General features: G+C 58.1%; 2 protein-coding genes across 4 annotated transcripts in view; one reads left to right on the top strand and one right to left on the bottom strand.

The window, feature by feature from the left end:
* Positions 1 to 4,204: 4,204 nt before the first annotated feature.
* R3HCC1L (R3H domain and coiled-coil containing 1 like) lies at positions 4,205 to 15,856 on the top strand. 2 transcript variants are annotated; one of them, XM_083865847.1, is made up of 7 exons: positions 4,205 to 4,249; positions 9,428 to 10,866; positions 14,412 to 14,587; positions 14,699 to 14,769; positions 14,883 to 14,978; positions 15,136 to 15,276; positions 15,444 to 15,856. In XM_083865847.1, exons 2-7 carry the CDS (start codon positions 9,442 to 9,444, stop codon positions 15,497 to 15,499), a joined length of 1,965 nt encoding a protein of 654 aa, XP_083721973.1. In that variant the 5' UTR covers positions 4,205 to 4,249; positions 9,428 to 9,441; the 3' UTR covers positions 15,500 to 15,856. The 2 variants fall into 2 exon arrangements, with proteins under 2 accessions (XP_083721973.1, XP_083721974.1); XM_083865848.1 differs by lacking the exons at positions 14,699 to 14,769; positions 14,883 to 14,978; positions 15,444 to 15,856 and having other exon boundaries at positions 15,136 to 15,270.
* A 1,059-nt stretch (positions 15,857 to 16,915) lies between these two features.
* The window catches only part of LOXL4 (lysyl oxidase like 4), a 6,800-nt gene continuing 892 nt past the window's right edge, over positions 16,916 to 22,823 (bottom strand). For both annotated transcript variants that reach the window (XM_083866694.1, XM_083866693.1), the window contains exons 3-16: positions 22,551 to 22,821; positions 22,227 to 22,405; positions 21,859 to 22,070; positions 21,290 to 21,328; positions 20,951 to 21,167; positions 20,638 to 20,821; positions 20,221 to 20,375; positions 19,695 to 19,862; positions 19,318 to 19,480; positions 18,951 to 19,194; positions 18,566 to 18,681; positions 18,340 to 18,476; positions 18,038 to 18,149; positions 16,916 to 17,914 (exon numbers count right to left, since the gene is read on the bottom strand). In XM_083866694.1, coding sequence (XP_083722820.1) covers positions 17,844 to 17,914; positions 18,038 to 18,149; positions 18,340 to 18,476; positions 18,566 to 18,681; positions 18,951 to 19,194; positions 19,318 to 19,480; positions 19,695 to 19,862; positions 20,221 to 20,375; positions 20,638 to 20,821; positions 20,951 to 21,167; positions 21,290 to 21,328; positions 21,859 to 22,070; positions 22,227 to 22,405; positions 22,551 to 22,821 — 2,268 coding nt within the window. In that variant the 3' untranslated portion in view covers positions 16,916 to 17,843. The remainder of the gene's footprint in view (positions 17,915 to 18,037; positions 18,150 to 18,339; positions 18,477 to 18,565; positions 18,682 to 18,950; positions 19,195 to 19,317; positions 19,481 to 19,694; positions 19,863 to 20,220; positions 20,376 to 20,637; positions 20,822 to 20,950; positions 21,168 to 21,289; positions 21,329 to 21,858; positions 22,071 to 22,226; positions 22,406 to 22,550; positions 22,822 to 22,823) is intronic.

The following is a 22,823-nucleotide window of genomic DNA, read 5'->3' as shown; positions in this document are numbered from 1 at the left end:
CAGGAACCATTAGCTCTTTTCATCCGAGGACAATGATGTCCCTCCCCAGAAGCACTGGGATGGGGCTCCCTGGCCAAGGGATATCAGCAGGGTGGAGGCATCAGACTGTGCTGCAGCCCTCCCAGACAGCATCCCTGGCTGGGAAAGGGCAAAAAGGCTGAGGCAGAACCTGGGGTGCTGCTCGCAGCCAGCTGGGACTGGCAGGACACACTTGGGGCAGCCAGCTGCTTCAGAGAAGCCATGCAGCTGCAAGGAGGTAGGGGAATGCCCAGCCTGCACAGCTCAGCCTCCTCTGCCAGGGCTCCTGAAATATTTATCAGTTCCAAGTGGATCCCATTGATGAATCAATTAAAGCTTATCAAAAGCAGTGGAGTTCCTTCCCCTGGGGCAGGGCTGGCACTGGATGCAGCAGCTCTGCCACAGCCAGTGCTGGGTGAGATTGGGAGCTGCTTCAGGTTGCAACATCCCTGAACACTGCTGGGCAGAAGTCACCTCCTGGCAGCATCTGTGCCTACTAGAGCCAGCCATGGCGCCCTGATACCTTCTAGGGACTGTGGCAGAATGGGCCATGACAGAGTGGGCTGTGACAGCTGTGACATGGGAGTCAACTCGAGTTGATATAAAACCTGGATCCCTCACAAGAGGCCTCTCCTTTGTATTCCCCCCAGCTCCAGAAGGAGCCAGGCTATCCAGGTTAGCAAGCTCCCCAGCCCTGGTGCTGTCACCCCCTGCTGCTGCACCGCCCTGCTCACAGTGCTGGAAAGCGAGGCAGTAGCAGAAAGGAGATTACAGTGATAGCTGTGGGAGAGACGCTGGGGAATGGCTCCCACGGGAGTGCAGGGAGGAGCACCCAGGCCGCTCCTGGAGCGGTATTGATTCCTGCAGCACAAGCACTGCCTTCTGTGCCTATTCATTGTCGATGTGCAGGAGAACAAGGAGCAAGAGAACCTGGCTCCCCCCCTCGAGAGCCAGCCCACACTCCTAGGGGCCGCACCACTTCCCTGCCCGCCAGCCGCCGGCAGCACCAGTGTCTGCCCGCACCACCGCCTGCTTCCCTGCATTATACAGCACTGTCACGAGCTGCTGAGTCCCCAGGTGTTTTGTGCAATAATGCAAAGCAGATCTAATCCACCCCAGCCCCAAGCTCTCTGCCTTCCCCTCCCCACAGGCTGAGCGTGTTCCCTGGCCAGGCATGGGAGAGAGACTCAGGACTGTGGGTGCTCTGCAAGCCCCGGGCACAATGGAGCTGACAGGCGATTCCCTTGTTGTTCCTGCACGCCCCTTGCTGTTCCCCAGAGCTTTTCTCTGCCAAAAGTACTCTGTAAGCATTTGCTCTGCAGCAATAAATCAGTGGGATGCTCACACAAGCACGGGCCAGCCCTGTGTTCCCTGGGACCAGGGTGCAGCAAGGTGCTTGAGACAATGCTCAGCCCCAGAATGTGGTTCATTCATTTCCTGTCTACCCACAGCTTGGTGGGGTTCCAGGTGGCAGTTCTCTGGACTCCTTGGGTTGTCTGGTTCCTTTAGGACTAGAGCAGAGCAACCAGGGACCCTTCTGCACCCATGTGTAGTCCCAGAGGGTCCCCGGGACTGCCTGAGGTCTGACATGGATGCAACAGCTTTGGTTGTGGACGAGGTGGTTCCCTGCCCCTGTCCCATGCCTGGTTGTCCATGTTCCTCCTGCTCAAACCCTGGCAAGGAGCCAGGGAGGAGCAGCGAAAATCCCTGCCCCCTTTGACACCCCCATGGGTATACTGAGCCAGCAAGTTCTCAGCTCCCTGAGACCCCTGGGAGTCATAGGAGTTGACAGGCTCTCTGGTGGCTGGGAAGAGGCTCCAGGACTCACACAGTAAAGGCTGGTCTGGGAGAGCTAGATTGCCCCATGCTGTCCTTCCCTTCCCAAGGGTCAGGGCTCCAGCCAGTCGATGCTGTGCAAGCAGGAGCGGGATGCACAGCTCACTTGAGATTGGTCTCAGATCTGGGGCTGCCGGCAGCTCCTTTCTCTCCTACACTGCTCCTTTCAGCCTGTGCCTCCCCATGGCCCCAGCTGATGCAGCTGCAGATAAACAGACAAGGAGAGCCAGGCAGCAACTCCCGGCTTGCTCTGCTGTCCCCAGGGAGGCACAGACATGGCAGCTTTAGATCAAGACTGTTCAGAAGCAAGAACAATCCCAGCTATCAGCAGAGAGCGGCTGCCTGGTTCCCGGCATTCACTCTCGCTGGGTACATGACACAGGCACTGGGTTTCTGGACTGAGGTACTGGGACCACTGATGCAGAGCCATGGGACACTGCAGCTCCCACCAGCACTGAGCTGAGTTCCTGGGGCATGGCTGGGCTGGGGGCAGACCAGGTAGCAACACTGATCCCCTGTCCCAAAACTGGGAGCAGTGTGAAGCCAGTGCTCTATGCAGAACTAGAGTCAGCCTTTAGGGCGTGGGATCTCCATGCCTGGGAAGACTCCCAGGACATCTCAGACTAGTCAGCCCAGGAGAAGCTGAGCCATGGTCAAGCCAAACCCTACAGTACTATTCTGGCATAGCTAAAGGACCAGTTCAGGTGGGACGCCCTGTCCCATCTGCCCTTTCCTGGGGAGTCTGGGGGTGCTAGCGGTGCAATGGGTCTCTGTCCCCATGGCTGGCAGTCTGGAGTGTACCACCGTGTCCTTTGAGGGAAGCAGGAGCACAACACAGTGGCTGAGGCTGGAGAGGGCACAGGATTATGCTTCTAGTGGACCAAAAGAAGGGGGTCCTTCTGCAGCCCATACCTTGCAGCGTTTGGACTGTTTTACTGCTGCCATGGAAACTGCTGTGGAGTTGCACTGGCCAGGGCGACCAGGCCATGGTAGTTCCCAGCCTTCCTTGTGCTCTCACATCTGGATTTACAGAGTGGGAGAGGCTGGATGCTGCCTGGCAGTCGCCATCCTTGGGTCACCCTGGGGCTGTAATAGGACAGGGGCATCCCTGGGTAAGGCATCCAGGGAACAGAAGGGATGGAGAAATCAGGTGAGTGCTGGCAGGGGCTGTCTGGTGCCATTCCCAGACAAACCCAGCTCCCATGTGGCCAGGGGCTCCACGCTGCTTGGCCTCCCACAAACATAAATCATTTTCTAATTTATAACATGAATAATTGATTTTGCCTCCATAGCTGGCGATAAATCTCCTGGGCGCACATGCATAAGAAAATAATAATAATGAAAGCGATCAGGATCTGCTGCCATCGATTACCTGTGAGAGGGAACACGGTCCCGTGTCTGCCACATGAGGCTGTTCCCCAGGGGATGTTGTGTGGCCCTGCCTGATGTGAGCTTTCCTTGTCCTGGACAGGGGCTCCTGTCTGAGGTGGGGTGAGTGGACCTATCCTAGTCTGAGCCCCTGGGGTTGTACTGGGACCCACACTGGGCTGTCAGGAAGGTTCAAGTACTTCAGGGTTTCCCCGACCTCAGGCATCAGGATCTCACCCTTGTAACCGCACCTAAGGAGGGACAAGATGCTCGGCACAGCCCCTTTCACGAATGCCTCAGTGGCACCTTGCAGGGTGGCCCGTGGCCGGTCCCCTGTTCCCTGGGCAGTTTCCCCCAGTGCAGGGGGAGCTGCAGAAGCCGCTCTGGCTCCCGGCACGGGCACCGTGCACGCCATGGGACATTCCTTTTCCCCGGGTCACCTCTCCTCCGGTACCCACCCCATGAAGCCGGCTGGGAAACAGCTGGCTGGGAAACAGCTGGCTGGGAATCGCATCGGGAAGCTTCGGCTGAGCAGGAAGGAGGTTCTGGAGAAGGGAGCGGGCAGAGACCCGCTGCCCATCAGCCAAACTAACCAGGGCGGCCGCACCAGCTCGCCCAAAGCCTTCCCAGCGCGGTGTCCCCGTGTCTGCCCGCCCCGCCACAGCGAGCCCCAGGGCCGGCGTGTGACACCGAACGGGCACGGGAGCCCAGGGCAGCCTGGGGGGCCACCCGTGGGGGGAGCGGGGGTGGCTCTCCCTCTGTCCGCCACCATCCCAGGCACAGAGCGTCCTTCCCGCCGGGCGGTGCGGGGAAAGAAGGACGGCCCGTCTGCCCCCGGCCGGGGGGAGGAGCGGCGGCCGGGCCCGGGGCGGGGCGGAGGCCGGGGCCGCCCTACAGGCCCCGCACTGCCCGTCCCGCACGGAGGTTCCGCACTACAACTCCCGGCGCTCCCCTCGGCGGGGCGGGCCCGGCGCGGCGGAAGCGGCACAAGCGGCGCGGAGCGACGGGGGACCCGGCACGGCCACTGGTAACGGCGGCGGCCTGGCGGGGGGCACTGCCCGGCCCGGCCCGGCCCGGCCCGGCACTGCCCTGCCCGGCACGGCGCTCGGTACCGGGGCACAGCGGCCCCGGGTGTGCGCCCTGCCCTGTCCCTGCGCCCTGCCCGGTCCCCGCGCTGCCCCGCTCTCCCTCGCCCTGGTGTCCCAGTCCTCATCCCTGTCCCAGTCCTCATCCCTATCCCCTGTCCCAGCCCTCATCCCTATCCCCTGTCCCAGCCCTCATCCCTATCCCCTGTCCCAGCCCTCATCCCTATCCCTATCCCTATCCCTATCCCTGTCCTATCCCCCTCCTCTATCCCTTTCCCCAGTCCTGCCCCCCACGCCCTGTCCCAGCCGTGTCCCCACCTGCAGTCTCACCTCCCCAGTCCGCTGGCAGCCCCCCGGGATACCCGGATAACATGGCACATTGCAGACCCCGTAACTCTCCCCCCTGTCCGGAGTCACAGGGCGATGTGTCAGCCCTTGGGTGCAGGGGAGTCACACGGGTTCCTGTGTGCTCGCTGCTCCAGTCTGCCGTGCCTTGTAAGACAGGTGTCTGGTGCTCACAGGTGCTGGACACTGTCGTGGCTGCTTGCAGGCCCCTGGCATCCTCATCTATCCTTCACACCACCTGTGAGGTTCTGTGTGCTGCCTGCTGTGGGGCTTTCATACACTAGAGTGGCCCATGGCACGATGCTTGTGACCAGATATGCCTCTTGCACATTTTGGGGTGGTCACCCCAGTCACTACCTTTCTGGTGTAAGTGCATTGTAGGACTCTGGGCCTTGCTTTTCAGGATGCTCTTGCTCCCTGAGTAGCTACTTTGGGTTATTTTACCTTCATTTTCCCAGGCTAGGTCTTGCTTTGTTTCCTGCTAACATTTCTTGTATCCTTTCAGCAGCGTTTTGGATAGTGTTTACAACAGCTCACTGCTCAGTATCATCTGCCAATTTAATGACAATTCATTATACAAGTAAAAGTTTGAGAGATGGTAAAACAAGACCCTGAAGTTCAGCTAAGTTGGCTCTTGCTTACCTCATCAAAAAGCTTTGCCCAGTGATTCTTCTGAAATAACTCCTCTGGGCAAGCCAGTGTCCATCATTCATTGTGTTGGTATGCAGGCTCCTTTAACTGCCAGTTTTGTTCTGCACTAGGGGTAGGAACAGGGTTTATCCTGTTTTCAGCTGTGGTTTTGTCGTCCTTTCTTGCAGAGAAAATCAGTGCCTTGTTTGCTCTACCCATCACTAGGGCCCTGGTTTCTTCTCAGCACTGTGTGTCAGCAGGTTAATAGGTTCCTCTCTGAACTGGCCAGCCTGGCCAGGTGACTGGGTCTGTGTGGACATGCTGTTTTTGCTTTTCCTGCAGCTGTTTTTGCAAGGCCTCTGCCTCATTTGCATTTTTCTGTTTAAAAACAGTGATTTTTCCCTTTTGAGTCATCTTTATTTTTGAGCCGTCATTAATTTTCTCTCCCTCCTTGTTTATTAATAGACCTTTTCACTTTTGTGCTGATTCTGCCTGGGTATATTTGTGAAGTCCTTTGTATTTCCCTTAGCATTCTGGCTGTTAACTCCTTCTGCTGGTTTGTTGTCCCTTCTCTCTCCCCTGCCCCCCTGCAGCTGTGAGGGGACACTATTGACTTACAAATCATCTTCCTGTCTGGAATATTCCCCTTCTCTTGTTCCAGGTATCTCCTAAGAGCATCTGTTCCAGGTGTCTCCTAAGAGTATTGCAAGTGAAAGGCACGATTGAAATCTCTCTCAGTGCCTCTCTCACATAGCCAGTGTGTGCTGTGGCTGCTGGAGAGCTCTTTCTCCTGGCAGCAGGGGACAGGACGTCTTAAAGCCTGCGGGGCTGCAGGCAGGAGTTGGATGGAATGCAGCTCTTCGCTCCTTGAATGCTTTGCTTTGCCTTGTACCAGTGGCTGTGTTCATGTTTTTGTTCTGTTTCCACCAGGTATCCAGGTCCTTTCTTGGCCCTGTTGCCTGCTGTTGAGCCAGGTGGCCTGGGCTGGAGCTTTGCTGAGAGCAAGAGAGGTGCAGGGTAACCAAAACCTCTGACAGTCCTTGTCCAGGCTGCCAGGGGTTGGTGTTGTGCAGTTGGTAAGTGTGCTATGGCACGTGCCTGGCATGGGATGAGTCCTGCAAGTGGCAGGTTCCCCAGTGGAGCTGTTTAGAATCTCCTTGTACCTGCCTTTTTATTAATCTTGTTATTGTAGTTATTTTTTTCCCCTTCAAAGAGCCCAATCTGCTGCAGGCTGTAAAGAGTGACATTGTGGTGTGCAAGCTGCATGCCAAGGCTGCGTGAGGTCCCCCAAGGCTCCTGGTCCCCCAGTATTGCCATCCCTGTTCACTGTCAAGGTTTTAAGGTTATCTGCTCTATCGATGGGAATATGGATTGAGTGGAATTAGAAACCTCGAAGGCTAAAAATACAGCTCCCTGCCAGGAAATGCGGCAGCCTGCTGAGAGGGTGCTGTGTGGCACTGAGACTTCGCCAGGTACTGGCATGTTCCACGTGAGCACCACAGCCCAGCATCCGTGCTTGTTCCCAGGTTCCCTGAGCAGGACTGTGGCTGGCTTGCTCTTGTTTGTGGGGTCCTTCCCTGGACAGGACAGGGAGAAAAATCAGGGAAGAAATGCTGCCCATGTGTGCTGCAGATGTTTGCTAGAGGAGAAACACAGGCTGGCATCTGACTGGGTAGCTTGCTGATACCTCACAAACACATACCATGAGCACCAGCTGCCCATGGGCAGGGTGTTCCTGGAAGCAGTGTGAGAGGAGCTTGTGCCTTCAGGGAGCTCTGGCTGCCTCCTGGCTGGTGATCCAGCATCCTCCTGGCCATGCTGGGCTATATTGTGCTGGTCTGGCGGACTTTACGTGCCAGACAGCTGGACAGCACTCCCATCACCACTCTTACATGGTACCATGGCCTTTCACTGCTTGGTGCCAGAGCACTGAGTTTTTTTGCTAGGCAGGTCCATAAAACAGGACAGTATCTGGGGCAGCATAGGCCTTTTTGGATGTGCACTGCCCGTTGCTGCCTGTCTTTGTGGAGCTTGGTCCCAGACTCTGGGAGTGGCGGGGTTGCCCTGCCTAGTGTAGTGTGAATGAGATCCAAAGGCAGGGCCATTGCTCTGCCTCCCGGAGCATGAAATCAGTCAGTGCCGACCTGTGGCTGTGGCATCGATGAAGTGTGTAATAGGCTGAGGGCAGGAGCTGTGCTGCCCTGTGGGGAGAAAACAAAGCACTGCAGCATCCCTGCCAGTGTGGGTCATCTAACACCTTGCTGTGCTTCTTCCCAGGCTGCAGGAAGCAGCTCTTCCCCAGCAGTGTGTGGCAGGCAGAGGCAAAGCTGTGCAGGGAGAGGATGCTCCCCGCACCAGCCGTCTGGCTAATGCTGCACCATCTGCTTTGGAGGGTGAGGCAAGGTGAATGGCAAGCTTTTGAGGAGCCCATAAATGTGCAAAGGCTCTTGGAGGTGACATGGGATGTGCATGGAGCAATGCTGCTGCTGGTTGATCCCTGTGGTGGAAATTGTCAGGAAAGAGAGCCTGGGGAGATCACTGATCACCACAGGACATTTAGCGATGAGCCATGGCCTGGGATTCCGGGCTTGGCTGGGAAAAGTCCTTTAGCTGAACATGCTTCAGTGCAGTTGGAAGCTATGTGTGGTTGGAAATGGTGGTGCCAGGGGGGCTTCCAGTGCCCCCTCCCCTCTGGCACTTGGGCTGCCATTCGGTGAGAAAATGTATAATGCCTCAGTATTGAAAAATGACTAATCCAGTCCTTGGAAGGTTTGTAGGATACATTCCTTTCTTGCGGTCGATAAAGATAAAGGGGATCGTTCTGCCAGCAAAATTAGTGTATCAAAGAGGGAGGAAAAAATGACAAGAGCTATGGAGGCAGAAAAATGATTGGGGCAGCCCTGGGATAGTGCTCAGCATCACCATGGCACCTGTGCCTGCACCTCATGTTCCTGCCCGTCTTCACAGTATGAAGTGCGGGCACGGGTGCTGTGATCATGCTAGGGGTACTTCCCTGCTGGGCTTTTCCAGTGGTTTCCAGAGAGCCATGAGAGACTCATCCATCATGCCAAGGCAATGGTCTGCCCATCCATCAGGAAGAGGGGATGATGCCGTGTGGCATGGGCAGCCCCAGCCACTTTCCAGCCAGCGGTTGGCCTCCCCTCGCCTTCCCGGCACCACTGCTGGCTGTTGGTGAGGGGCCACGGAGAGCGTTCGCGCCTCGGTCAGGGGCTGTGTGGAGGGGAGGCTAATGTACCGGAGGTGCCTCGGAAATGAGAGCCTTGGATGGGTTCCTGGCCCTATTGATCTGCCGGCAGTTTATGCATCCTGACATTCATAATCTCGGTTGGCGCTGATGGTCCAGATTAATGGGCCCAGGGGCTGTCCATCCGTCACTTCACATTAATTACTGAAGAGGTGTTTTTCCAGTGATTTACCTGACAGCGGCCTGTGATGAATCCCCCTAAACAGAGTGGGCAGTGATTAATCATGGGGCCCCAGCCCAGCCCCGCTCTCCCTTCCCCTCAACCACAGTGCAGCCCCCCGCACCATCCGTCTCCATAAACCCTGTCTGATGCATATTTATAGGGGCAGGGGGGCCTGGCCGCTTGCGGCGTGCCTGCTTCTGCCAAAGATGATGAAAAATAAATCTCTGTCGGGACGGGGTAGCAGGTGAGCAGGGCTGCATCATGCCATGGTCCTGTGCCAGGGTCTCCCTGCACTGGGGTTTGCTTTCTGTTGTTCTGTGGCTGACTCAGGCTTCTCTGTGGTTTTTGATGCCTGAGTAGTGCATGGTCTCAGTGTTCTGCAGACACTGGTCCCTTGAGCTTCAGGGTCCCAGGTAGCAGCTGCTGGAGTGGGGAGATGCCTCAGTGGCTCCGTCAGGATTTCCCTGCTTCTTCCAAGCCGGATGAGCCCCACCAAAGACTGTGGGGTGCTCCAGGCCTCAAACTGTGTATGCAGATACCCTACTGTGGGACAGTGTTGAGGCTCCACAACCCATCACTGTGTGCCAGCTGCTGAGGGAGCAAGGGTGGGTGCTGGGACCCTGACTCAGTGACCTGGGCAGGGGCTGTCCCCTGTGCACTCAGTGGTGGGGCTGTAGGGCTGCAGGCGGGGCGGTGACGCTGTTCTCTCCCTGGCAGGCAGCGGTGGCACCATGCAGCAGGAGGCGGAGGGCAGCCGGGCGCGCCGCAGGAAGCCCGACATGGCCCTCTACGTGCCCAAAGCGCGGCGGGAGAGAGAGGCACAAGCAGCCAGTGACACACGGGCTGCGCACCGCTGTGAGCTGGAGAACCACCGCCGGGAGCCTGGGAACCACCGCCTGCTGCAGGACTCTGGCTGGGCCAGTAGCGAGGGGCAGAGACGAAGCCCCCGTGCCAGAACACAGACAAGCAGAGCGGCAAGGAGGGAGAACAAGGTGGATGCCGGCCCAAAGGAGTTGAGGACAGCTTCTGCCAGGCACAGCCGTAGGACAGGAGACAGCTGCCCTATTGCACTGGAAAGCCTGGAGGCATCACCCAGCTTGTGTGAGCCATGCCCAGATCCAGCTGTTGCTCAGCCCAGGGACAGGCAGGACAAAGCATCTCATGAAGAGCCTGGAGAGCTCAGCCATGGCGACAGGATGATAAGGAGTGAGCCTGACCCTCCATCCCCACTGAGTGCCCAGGCTGGGGCTACCCCTGAGCATGGGGATGACTCCACTAGCCCAACACCTGCTGCTAGCCCAGCAGTGGCTTGTCAGACAGGCCTGAGTGGCATGTTGGAGCACTTGGGGGACAGCACCCTAGATCCAGGTGGGGACCTCTCCCAGAGCCTGGGAGAGGCTGTCCTGCAGTCAGCAGGAGTGGGCAACCATGGCAGTGTACCCCAGGTGGTAGGGGAGATGGTGAGTTCAAAAGCTTTGGAGGAGGAGAGGGAGGAGGAGAAGTCTGTCCTGGCAGAGCAGAGCAAGGGTTGTGTCACTGGGGTACAGGAGGAAGAGGAGATATGGGGAGGCAGAGCTGTGCTTCCTGGGGAGAGCGCCTTGTCTGCACCAGGAGCCAGCTGTGAACCTGTGTCCTTGAGGAGTAGCATGGGTGATGTTCCAGTACTCCCAGGAGGGAGCACTCCACAGCAGGGCATGGGCAGCCCATCCCAGCTCCCGCCTGTCATGGAGGAGAGGACTGCTGGTGCTGGGGATCCCAGTGGGGAGGGTGACCTGGTGCCTGCTGTAGAGGAAGCAGGCAGCACTTCTGCCTGCACAGATAGTAGTGCTGAGGCTGAGACCAGTCCGTGGGAGGGAGCACCTCTGGAAAGCTGTGAGCCCCCACTGCCCATAGAGCTGCTGTGCCATGGCATGGAGGAGATTTCACCTGCGTCCTGGGCCAAGGAGCTGGCAAGGCCAGATGAGGATGTAGGCTCACTGCAGAAGCACCAGGAGGCTGAGAAAGAAGAGAGAGGTCTCCACAGCAGCTCCCCAAAGGAAGGACAGACCAGTGCCAGTGCTGAAACCCTGAGCCAGACCAGCCCGGGTGCTGAGGAGAGCTGGGATATGCTGTTCAATGATGATGGGGACTGCCTGGACCCACGCCTGCTGGAGGAGGTACTTCCTGCAAGCCAGTGTTTGTGGGGGTTTGTAGGGATGGTGACTGGTGCTCGCTGGGAGGTGGGGGATGACTGTTCCTGTGTTCTCTGGGGTGAGTGCATGGGATGGGTGAGCTGCACCAAGGGCATAGTCAGCCTGGCTGGCTGTGCTGCCTTCTCTTAGAGCCAGCCTTCCCCTGTGGTGCCAAAACACCTGGGATCTGCATTTTCCCCCATCTGTCCTATCCCATCCTGCGTTGTTGGTAAAGGCTGAGGTGATGGTCCCTCTGTAGTACATAAAGTGTGCCCAGTAACACCTGCTGAAGTACTGTAAACTGCAACTGCACCCTCATAAAACCAGGGCTGCTGATAAAGAAATGGGCTGAGATGTATGGGATCCCATTGAAGCAGCAATGGGATGTTTCCTCAAAACTATGACTTCTTAATCAGCTGTGGCTCATTGCCATTCCCTCCTGCACACATGCTGCTGAATTTACTACAGTTGGCTGCTTAGTGCCGGGACCCACACCATTTTGCTGCCACTCACAAGGAAAGCTTGGCTCCTGCAGCAAGGCTGGATATCCCTTACTGCATTTTAAATCAGTAGCGTCGAACTGGTAATTTTCCAAATGACATTAATGTACCTGAAGAAACAAACAATGTTAATATTGTTACATCCAGTGTCTGCCTACCCCTGGCTGGAAGCAGGGTGCGAAGTGGCGGGTGGTGCCTTGATAACAGCATGTGAAGGCATCAGATTAACTCTAGAGCATTCTTACTGAGGGACACAGATCCCACCTTGTCCGCAAGGCCTTGCTTGGATTGATGTGTCATCTTGGAGCCTGGTGTGGTGCTGAGATGGTGGGACACAAACGGCTTGCATGTGGGGGGATGGGGAAGGGCGTTGAGTAGTCCCATCCTTGCCTGGCTGTGCTCCCCTGAGCCACTGTCTTGCACCCTCCAGACCAGAGGCTGTGGTGAGTGATGGTGCGAGGAGAACAGCACTGCTGCTCTGAGGGAGCTGGTACAGGTGGCATTGGCTTTCTGTGGGCTGATGCTGTGGGCATGGCTTCATCCTCAGGGGAGGAAGATCAGGGAGGATCCCTCTTATGATGCAGCCATAGGATGCTGTAAGCAAGGTTGTGATGTGCAGTATAGGTTCTCACTCCAAGGAGTATCTGTATTGGCTCCCCTATGCACAAGCTCTGAGACAAGTTTGAGCTTTCCAGGGAGCTTCCCAAAATGGGTGAAAAAGAACCTGAAATACGGATTTATCAAAAGTTGCCATCTTTGTCCCTTGCAGAATCCCACATGGTGCCTCATGCTTCCTGAGCCCTCTGAGCTCCCAGCAGGTGGATGTAGCTGCTTGGGGAGGGCGCAGGCTCTTGGGAAGATGGAGCTGGTGTTAATTAACAAAAAGAACAAGAAAATTAGTAACATCTTACTTGTAACCAAATCCTCATGCAATGCAGATACCTGGCAGAGAGCAAGATTTATGACGTTCTGTGTGGAGGAGAGATTTCTGATAGCGGATGGCTCTTTAATCTAGCAAGAAAACAACACCACAGTGAGCACCATTGGCTGGAAGCTGAAACCAGACAAATTCAGAGTAGAAATCAGTTTGAACACACAGTAATTAAACACTGTGACCATTTCCTTGCAGGCTCTGTGGACTCTCCATCAGCCAGTGTGGCACAGCAGGGCCACGGTGCGTGCGTGCCCAGGGCTGTGGTGTAACCAAGCAGCCACTGACCCCTCTGACCTGCTCTGGCAGGAGTGTGTCTTTAGAGAGCAGTGAGATATGATGGACAGGTTTCATTTTCCCTGTCATCTGTCTGTCCATCCATCAGTGAACCCTCCCCAGGATGCCTGCCGGGGCTGGGGACTGCACCATGGCTCTCAGTCCTTGCCCTGCCCCACAGCTGGGGAGCTGGCATGCCTTGTGCTGGGCTGGCAGTGCAGGGGGACCTGTTGAGCCGTGCCTGCCGCGTGGCTGAGCCCTGCTGCCAGACGGCTCCTGTCCTTCCTGCCCCGCCACACTTGGTGATTTGTGAAGGTCAAGGCCTGCTCTGGCACTCTGTGCTCCGGCTCTCTAATCATCTTCCCAGTGCCTAGCACTACCTGAGTGCTCTGCTCCCTCAAGCAGCACTGCAGGGCTTTATCCTGCCTGGGAATTGCTCCTGCGCTTCCCCTGAGCAGGCGCAGGGTGCCTGATGAGTGTGCTGCCCTGCACAGGGCAGGAGGCTCTGCTGGCAGTGCTGGCTTGTCCCGTGAGCTCCATAACTCAGCTCTACCCTCCACTGGCATCCAGCTGCTATGGCAGCACCCCCTTACCTGCCGTGAATCCATCTTCCCCATAAAATTGTCGGAATGAGCACTTTTTATCGACTGAGCTGGCTGGGATTTATGGACTCTAAGCTTGCAGTCGCGGTGTGCTCTGCTATGATCACTTAGGGGATCGGGGTGGGAACACGCCTGAGTTATGTACCCATTTCATGGCATCATGCCAACCCCACGCCCCAGGGGGAAAAGGGGAGCTGTCAGTGGCTTTGGACTGCACCTGGCCTGGTGTCTCAGCTGAAGCAGGGCAGTGAATCCCCTTGGCCATGGGCATGGCATGGTTTGGAAAGCAAGGATTCAGCAAGTGATGCAGGGTGGCCCACTGGGCAGAATATGATGCAGGGTGACCAGCTGGCACTGGCAGTGCTGTGGGACAGAGGGAAATCGGGGCTGGCTGCACCCCTGTGTTGTGGCAGTGGGAGGCTGCTGCCTGTGTTTTAAAATAAAGATTGAAAAATGTGCAAGGTAGAAATGCTGTACAGCCATCATCTTTTAGGGCTGGAGAAAGTGGCCCACTGTGAGGTACTAAAGGTGCACAACCCATTTTATCAAGAAGATTGAGAAGGGATTTGATTAACATTAGTAAGTGCTGTGATGGGGAGGAGACCAGGGACTGAAGGCTCTTTAATCCAGGAGAGAGGAAGAACAAGAACTGCCAGCTGTAAAGTGAAGTCAGACAAATTCAAATGAGAAATAAAACGTAAATTTTTAGGTGCACAGGTGATTAACCAGCAGAACTTGCTCCTCAGTGGAGCACTGTCTTTTTCATCTTGGCATCTGGGGTGCTGGATAGGCTGCTCTGGTGCATGTACTGCAGCCAGGGTGTGCTGGACCTGGTGCTTCCATGTGGCAGAGAGACATCAGTCTTTCCTCTTGGCATTACTATCCTGCTCGTTCTTCCCCAAAGGTATTTCAGGTTATCACATCACTGTGGAAGGAGAGATGTGCTTGGAGATGCATTTGCTGTTTCACCCCTGTCATTCCTACCATTCCTCCTACCTGGCTGGAGGGCATGGCAAGTGAAGGGATGCTGGTAATAGGAAAAGCAAGTGCATGGTGTGAGAACCTTGGTTGATACCTCTTAATTCTCAATGCCCTGAATCCATTGCAGTGCTGGGGTGAGCTGCAGGGGCCTGGACAACTTTCTGGGGAGTGTGGATTGGGAACTGCTGTGAGGCAGGTGGGTTTGGGTTGCTCAGTGCTGTGCCTCTCTTACTGCTGCAGCTCTCAGGGGGTGAGAGGCACCAGGAGAGCCGGCAGTCACCCCGCTTCAACTACTATGGGGCTGAACCTGCTGCACCAGACATCAGCGATGATGAGCTGCCCCACGTCATCGAGATCTACGATTTCCCCTCGGATTTCCGCACTGAGGATCTGATGCGTGTCTTCTGCAGCTATCAGTGAGTCTGCCAGCACTCTGTCCCTGCTGCTGGGGTTCCCTGCCTGGGCTGTGCTCCAGATGGCTGCCCATCAGGTGCTGATGCCTTGCTGACCTTCCCACTCTTTGGCAGGAAAAAAGGCTTTGATATTAAATGGGTGGATGATACGCATGCCCTGGGCATCTTCTCCAGCCCCATAACAGGTACTGCTCCTGGTTCAGCTGGGGATGGGCAGAGAGGAGGCATCCGTCTCCTGCAGCCAAATCCTGGGCATGGGGCTGACTTTGCACGTGGACATGCTGCTCTCTTCCTGCAGCACGAGATGCCCTCAGCACTAAGCACCTGATGGTGAAGACACGCCCACTCTCCCAGGGCACCCGCGCCTCTAAAGCCAAAGCCAGGGCGTTTGCTGGTGAGTGGTGCTGCCCTGTGCCAGCTTGTGCCATCGTGCTTGTGCTGCAACATCATCCTTTTAGTAAGGGATGGATGGGGCAGCCAGCACAGCTCCACAGCTGTGCTGGCTGCCCTGTCTCTTCCAGAATGCCACACTAATGTCCCCGTCTTCGCAGAGTACCTGCAGCCAGCCAAGGAGCGCCCTGAAACATCAGCTGTCCTGGCCCGGCGGCTGGTGATTGGTGCCCTGGGGGTACGGAGCAAGCAGACACCAGCCCAACGAGATGCTGAGCGGAGGAAGCTGCAAGAAGCTCAAGGTGAGTTTTAGATGCCTGGAGGGGCTGCAGTATAGGAGGGGCTTCCTCATGCATGCTCCTTCTCACAAGGTGCTGGGTGAGAGGGGGCTGCACCAGGGTGGACTCCAGCCACCTCCACAGGGAGGCGAGGTGATAGGGATGTGGCGTTGACCCTCTTGTCTTTGCAGAGAGGAAGCGCCTGGAGAACAAGCAGCGGGAGGATGCCTGGGAGGGCCGGGACTGAGCCAAGAGGCTGCACTTTGAGCCCATGTCCCTCTCTGCAGGCAGGCAGAGCACTCTGTGTCTCAGAGGTGGGACAGATTCTGCACTGTGTCCAAAAGCACTGCGCTGCTTCACCGAAAGGGCTGAGCAGCACATGGGCTGGTTGGTGCTGTGAGGATGCTGTTGCTATCAGGCAGCACTGCCCACCCTGCCCAGGGTAGAACCCCCAAGGCTGCCAGCCACAGGAGGAGCAACAGCAGGATGCAGGGAGCTCAGTAGAGAGCATGGCAGGCTGTGTGGGGTGGCCCTGGCCACCTTGCAGGGCCTTGTGAGTGAGAGTTTCTGTCCTTTATTTTGCTAATAAATGCCATTTATTTTATTTGCTCGCCTGGGTGGTGGCTCCCCCGTTCCCTTCATACCAGGGGAGGGTGTGCATGCCAGGGGCAGCTGCGCATGGTCTGCACTGCTGTGGGGATGTCCACCCCTCCCAGGTGCTGGGTGTCCCCGACGGCTGTGGGGGATGTGCAGGCAGGAGGGATCGGGTAGGACGGCAGGCAGGAATGTGCTGGCAGGGACCCTGTTTACTTCCGCGGAGCAGCTGCAGCCCTGAACAGCAGGGCCCTTGTCAGAGCATGGGCAGGGCCGTGTTCCTGGCCCCACACGGGGCTGTGATGTGGCTGTGCTGCCGGCCATGGCAGGCTGGGGGCTTCCTGCCCTGCCCCCGGGCGGAGGCTGGCACCTGGGACCTGCCTTTGGCTCTGCTTTGCATCATCTCTCAGCACCTGAAAAACAGCCCTATGTTCCCCAGTGCTCCCACCCTCTAGCTCTGCAGACTCTGAGGTTTTGGGGCCTTCCACAGGAGATGAAGATGGGGATGATGGTTTTCTGCCACCACTGCCAGCATTTTGCATGCTTTTGGTTGTTGAAGAGTTCATGTGCCTGCCCTGTGTCCCCTGGCTGTCCCCCAGCTTGGCAGCAGTGGAGCTGGTCATGACCCGGCGGTGGTGGCTGCCTGCCCCTGCGCCGTCCGGCAGCGCTGCCAGCTGGGAGCCATCTCGGCTGCTGCTCCCGGATGCTCGTGGCTTGGACAGTGGAAATTTCAGGGCACAAAGCTGCTCTCATGTGGAAAACATCTTCCCCACCATCCGGCATCCCTCAAAGCCTGACCCTGGCCGTGTGAGCCTCCACCAGCACGTGCCTTGCCACGGTCTCTGGCTTTGGGCCCCTTCAGTGCATCACCACCATGAGCAGCAACTCCACGTGCAGGGACCATCACGTGTGAGTGCAGCCTGACTTGTCCTGGGTCAAGGTGGGTGCTGACAGCCCCCCACCATGGGCTGGTGCCTGCCAGCGAGGCAGGAATGCACAGAGGTGTGCAAGGAGAGGGCTGGCACTGCCCCGTGGCTGGCAATCTGAGGAACAGACAGTACAGAGTGTGTTGGTGACATTCCCTTTTATTTCCTGTTGTAAGAAAAAAGATAGAAACCACGGGAGGTAAAGAAACAGAGAGCACAGGCACAGTGTACCCTGTGTCCCCACACTGTGCCCAGAAGCAAGGGCTTTGAGGGACAGAGTGGCCCTACCACAGCTCCCATGTCTGGGAAGCTGCCAGGACAGCCTGGGAAAGCCCAGCACGTCAGCTGCAGACACAGTGGCTGCTGGGCTGGCTGCCAGTCCATGCTGCTACAGGGCTGGCTGGGTCTTTTTGCATGGACAGGGTTAGCCAGTTCAGGGCCAGGGTGCCCTGGCCCATGGGGACCACTGATGGCAAGCCAGAGCTGCTTGATGCATGTACAGACATGCAGACACATGCAGACAGCCAGAGAGTTGGTGGCCCTGGGTGGCACAGGGGAAACACTGCCTGGCTAGGGACACATTGCCTATACCAAGTTGTTCCCAGTGGGGGACTGATCCTAATGGGAAAGAGTGCAGGAAAAGGAGGAGGTGATGGTGGGATTGGTAAGGAAGTACCCCCTCTCCCACAGCACAGCTCCCTCCTCCCAGCTCACAGAACCTTTATTGAAGACAGGACTGGTGCATGGGTGGCTGGGAATTGTCCTGAGTCTGCTGGAGCGTGGGGGGCTGGGTAGGCTGAGGTAGTTGTCCTGGGGGCCCTGGGGCTGTGGAGGTGAGGGCTGCTGTGGTACTTGGGCCACTCTTCGAAGTCCCACTGGCAGCATGGGACTGGGCACCCCCAGGCACTCCCTGCCCGCCCTAGTGCTCATCTCCATCCTCTGCAGCAGCATCAATAAAGACAAAAGTCTGCAAGTCCCTGAGCTCAGTCCAGTGGTGCCGGGGCACAGGGGCTGGGTTGCAGGAGTTGGACTCTCCTGTGGCGCTGCTGGGACCCTGTCAATGCCAAGGGTTCACACGAGGTTGTTGGCCAGGCGCTCCCGTCTCTCCAGATCGCTCACCACGTCGGCACCGTAGGCATCACCTGGGGAGAGTGATGTTGTCAGGGTGGGTGGGCGTGTGGGGGCAGAAGAAACCTGTGGCACCCCCAGCCTCATCACTTCCCTCACGCTGCCTGCCATAGCACCATGCTCCCGTCCCTCCTTACTTGTGTGGCAGCCATGCATCCAGACACGCTGCCCATCATACTTGCACTGGCACCTCATCACATTGTTGGAGAAGTCAGACTCAGCCACCTCATGCTTGGGGTTCACGACCACCTGGGGAGAGCAAGGGGTAGGGCTGGAAGCACCTCTGCTATGCCCTGGCCAGGCAGGGCTGTGGCATGCACAGCAGGGTACAGAGCAGCACCCTGATGTGCAGGGTGAGGGATGCTGTGGTGCTCATGGAAGGGACCTCCCAGCCCTGAGATCTGGTAGCTTGGTGTCCCCCACCCCTCCATCCGCATACCTGGAAGGTGTAGCTGCCTGGTGGCACATCGGTGATGTCAATCCACTGGCAGTCGATGTCATGGCGGTAGGTGTCCCAGCACCCCACACTCACCCCCTGCTCACCAAAGTTGGCACAGGCAAAGCGTCGCTGAAGACCTGCAGCAAGGAGGGGAAGTGAGGGAGGCACAGAGTCCCTTGGGGGAACAGAATGGGGGGCCACTGTCAGCTCTGCAGCTAGCACCTACCATCAGGGCAGTTGGTGTCTTCCAGGCAAAAGCTGGCTTTGTGCCCCTCGGCCACCTTGGAGCCATTGAGCGTCAGCAGATCATAGTGGGTAAAGACCTCGATGCTGTGGAAGTGTCTGTGGGGACAGGGGCTGAGCACAGGACCAGTGCCTGGCAGGGAGCGCGTGGCTGGCCCAGGCAACCCCCACAGAACTTCCAGCAGGGCAGCACCCAGGGACTCAGCAAATTACAACCCTGAAGCCAAATAAAGTCGTAATGACAGTGCTGGCTCAGACGCTGTTAATTACCCCGGGTGGGACAGCCTCTTGGGGACGGGTGCCACCATGCCCTGCCTGGCCCAAGGAGGGGGCAGCTCACTGCCAGCCCCTGCCTATGGGCCACTCACCGGTGGCACTGGTGCCAAGTCCAGGCATGACGCCCCATCCTCGGTCGGAAATCGGCTCTTCCCAGGTTGTGGATTTGGGAGGAGAAGCGAAGTAGGCGGCGGTAGCCATAGGGCCATTGCATGTTGTCAGCAGAGCGGGAGAGGCAGCGCTCCTCATGGGCACAGTACAGCAGCCCCAGGGGCCGGTCCTCCAGGTAGGCTGTCTCCTGCACCAGCTGGGCATTCATCACCAGGTCTGGTGCATCTGGCATGGAGGGGATCAGCGGGGATTGAGAAGGTGATCCCCACCTTGCACAGCACCCCCTACTCTCCTATAGGAGAAGGGGGTCCCCCTCCCAGCAGTACCCCATGAGCTCCTGCTACTCACGGGCAGTGCAGGTGACCCCTGCTGAGAAGCGTCCCCCGCCGCTGGGGCAGTGGACAGGACCATGGCGCTGGCACTGCTGGAGGGCCAGCTCGGTGCCAGCACAGCGCACCCCGCTCATCACAACTCGAGTGGCATTGGGGCTGCCTGCCCAGTACCATGTCTCCTGAACAGAGGAGGAGCACAGTGCTTGGACCAGTTCTTGCAGCCCTTGCCAGCACCCACCTACCTCCCCTGCCTCCTCTCCTGCCCTAACATTGCCACCAGGATTTGTTCCCCCACCATCCCAACCCAGAAGCCCTGACCACATCATGCCCGTGCTATCCATCCTGTGTAAGACCCATGTCTGGGTTCTGGGCCCAGGCTGGTACCCCACTCACCTGGAGGGCATGGCTGGCAAAGCCCAGCCCCAGCTGCCTGCAGACCACCATGGCCTCATTCAGGCCCCACTGTGCACCGCACACTGCACCCCACTGCAGCCGCCCCTGCACTGGCACCAGCACCTCCACCACGCCTTCCTCGGGGTTGCGGCCCCCGGCCAGCCGCACCTGTTGGCAGAGAGGGGCTGAGCTGGAATGTGGCACAGACCCCCAGCTCTCCCACCCCACACTGCAATGGGACAAGGAGCCCCACACATTCAGCTGAACATCTCCATCTTCCTCTTCCTCCCTACAAGCCAGCTGAACATCTCCCTCATCTTCCTCTTTCTCCTTTCCTCCCTACAAGACCAATTTTGCCACCAGATCATCCTGCAGAACCCCATCAGGGTGCTGCTCTGTGTCCCTCCATCCGCTGGGTCACTCCAGGGCTGCTCTGAGCATCCACACTGGGCATAGAGCTTAGGGAGCAGGGACTGTACAATGGGGCTGGGGTTCAACAGGCTCTGGAAAGGAGGCAAGGACTCACCTGGCTCTTGAAGTCCATGTAGGGCATGTGGCAGCGGACGGCAGCGTCAGCCTCATGCCGACACCCATTCTGCTCAGCGTCCTGGAAACGGCACTCGCCCAGGGAGCGCTCATGTCCAGTGCACCGTACATTGCTCATGTGGATGGGCCCCAGACCTAAAGCACAGGAAAGGTCAGTGCTCTCTGCTCCATGAGCATCCTGGAGCAGGACCCTCATCATCCTTCCCCTGGTCTGGGCATTCTCTACGGGAATGGGGGCCATGGCAGGAGCAGACAGGACAGCCTCGTGCCAGAGCAGGCTGGAGCTGCATGAACATCCCAGGATTCTCCAGCAGGACACATTAAACCAGTTGATTTCCCCATCACACCCCTCCAAACCCAGAGGTTTCCCAAGTCCATGCTGTAACACCTGCCTCACCTTGTCCCATCCGGGCTCCCACCAGGGCTTGCTTTGCTGTCCCGTAGCCCAGCTGCCGGCACACCACACTGGCTGCAGCCAGGTCCCACTGCTTGTCACACACAGTGCCCCACTCCCCGTGGCGTAGTACCTCCACCCGGCCCTCACCAGGGTGGGTGCCTGCTCGCAGCCGCACGGGGAGCACCTGGGTATGGGGAGCAGCCAGTCAGCAACCCCAGTACACAGCCAGCCCCCTCTGCAAGTGCAAATGGGGTGGCTGAGTGCTGCTCAGCTCTGGGACTCTATTGGTGGGAGAGGGTGTGGAAGGGCTCACCTTTCCTGGGGTGGCCTTTTTCTTGCCCTTGCCTGTGGCCTTCTGGAAGGCAGGGCCAGGGAGACAGCTGACGATGGTGTGCATGCCGTGGGGGCAGGCATGCTGGTGGGGGGCTGGTGGGGCCATCTGCATAGGGCAGCGGGCCAGGTGGGGCTCTGAGCCCTGGCACTGCACCTTGTGCACCCAGAAGCTGTTCTTCTGGCTGAGGGTCTTCAGGCTGCCAAGGGAGAGGAGCAGGGTCAGGGTCATCTCGGGTGCCAGAGACTCTCCCCCACCCAATGCTTATGCTGAGTGCCCATCCAAGGCACCCGGCCCACAATGCTTAGTGCTGAAACCTACCTGGAGTTGGGGTCCTGAAGCTTCCTGTTCCAGAGCTTCCTGTGGGTGTACAGAGCCAGGAGGTGAGGGACCATACTGACATTTCCCAAACCTGAACCCCCTGCCCCATCATTTCTGCCCTCCCTGGAGATGGAGACCCCATGGTACGTCATGTTCTCTCCCCACTGGCAATTACCGTGCCAAGCCCGTCTGTAACGTGTGTCCCAGCGGGACTATGTGATTCCTGGCACTGGTAGGGGCTCATTATGGGCTGTATTTATAGTCCCAGGCTGAGACAGGATGGGAGGGACCAAGGGACATTTGTCTTTCCTCTCCTTTCTCCCACACTTTGCCGGCCATGATGGTGACCATCTCCAAAGACCTCTGGATGCTGCTGAGCCCAACTCTGACTCTTGTCAAAGATCCAAGAAGGGGATCCGGGCATGGCTAGGCCATACTGGCACCTCACACACCCACCCATATGTGCAGCCCTTCTCTGACCACTCCTCCAGCCTCTTGTCCCCACAGAGAGTCCAGCCAGGCACTTGCCCCACATGCCCAGGTGCAGCACATGTCTCCCACATCCCTACCGGTAGAAGCTGGTATTGATGTGCTTCTCCCGGGGGAAGCCCAGCATCCCGCAGACCACACGGCTGTTGTTCCTGGTCCAGTTGGCATCACACACCTGCCTCCAGCGCCCATTGTGCTTCACCTCCACAGCACCCTCCATCACTGGCATGCTCAGCTTGGCCCGTGCCAGGATGGGCTTGAGCCGCACCTCCTCCAGGGTTAGTCCTGACACCTGCCACAGTGGGCATGGGGTGGGTGTGGAGCTCCAGCATTGAGAGCAGGGTGTTTAGAAAGGGGGCCAGGGGAAGGGGAAGAGTTAGTGGGACTTGCTCCAGCCTCCTTGGTGTACCCTGCTGGGCACAGGCAAATGCCATGGGCCCCCACTCACCTCTCCCAGGTGACCAGAGGAGGCAGCCTGAGGGGAGTTGCCAGGCAGGCGCTGTCCTGAGCACACCACACCAGCATCCTCGCCATGGTGGCAGTCACTGATGCCCCAGCCATTGTGGGCACACTCTGCCAGGGAGCCTTCACTGCCCCCACACCGCACGTTGTCCAGCCAGATGGGGCCTGAGGACACAGCATCATAGGCCCCATCCAGTGCATCCTGCAAGCTGTCTGCACCCACAGCCCTGTGGGGAGGCTCCCACAGCCAGTGGGAAGCACACTGCCCACGTCAGGATCCCCTGCCCCCCATTCCCCACCTGCCCCCTACCTTCCCCTTGGCCGTAGGTGGCACTGTGGGTCCAGGTGATGGCTGCAGTGTAACCCAGCTGTCGGCAGGCGACGGTGGCCGCGTGGAAGTCGAAGCCATCATCGCACACGGTGCCCCAGCGCCCCTGGTACAGCACCTCCAGCCGGCCCTCTCCAGCTGGCCCCCGTGGTCCCCCCAGCCGTAGCCGCACCGGGGCCGGTTCCTGCCTGCTGGGGGCCACCCAGCACAGCAGCAGCACCAGCAGGACTTGACTTGAGCCAGCTGGCATCACCT

The sequence above is a fragment of the Zosterops lateralis genome (genome assembly GCF_965231275.1).
Source record: "Zosterops lateralis genome assembly, chromosome: 8".
Classification (NCBI taxonomy): domain Eukaryota; kingdom Metazoa; phylum Chordata; class Aves; order Passeriformes; family Zosteropidae; genus Zosterops; species Zosterops lateralis.
This window is presented reverse-complemented; position numbering and strand designations above follow the sequence as displayed.

What these genes read in the sequence shown, in the direction of transcription:
- R3HCC1L (XM_083865847.1), top strand. Translation starts at nt 9,442, where the DNA reads ATGCAGCAGGAGGCGGAGGGCAGCCGGGCGCGCCGCAGGAAGCCCGAC. An exon ending in CAAAGCCAGGGCGTTTGCTG is followed by an intron (nt 14,979 to 15,135) that starts GTGAGTGGTGCT and finishes CCGTCTTCGCAG; the next exon opens with AGTACCTGCAGCCAGCCAAG. An exon ending in GAAGCTGCAAGAAGCTCAAG is followed by an intron (nt 15,277 to 15,443) that starts GTGAGTTTTAGA and finishes TTGTCTTTGCAG; the next exon opens with AGAGGAAGCGCCTGGAGAAC.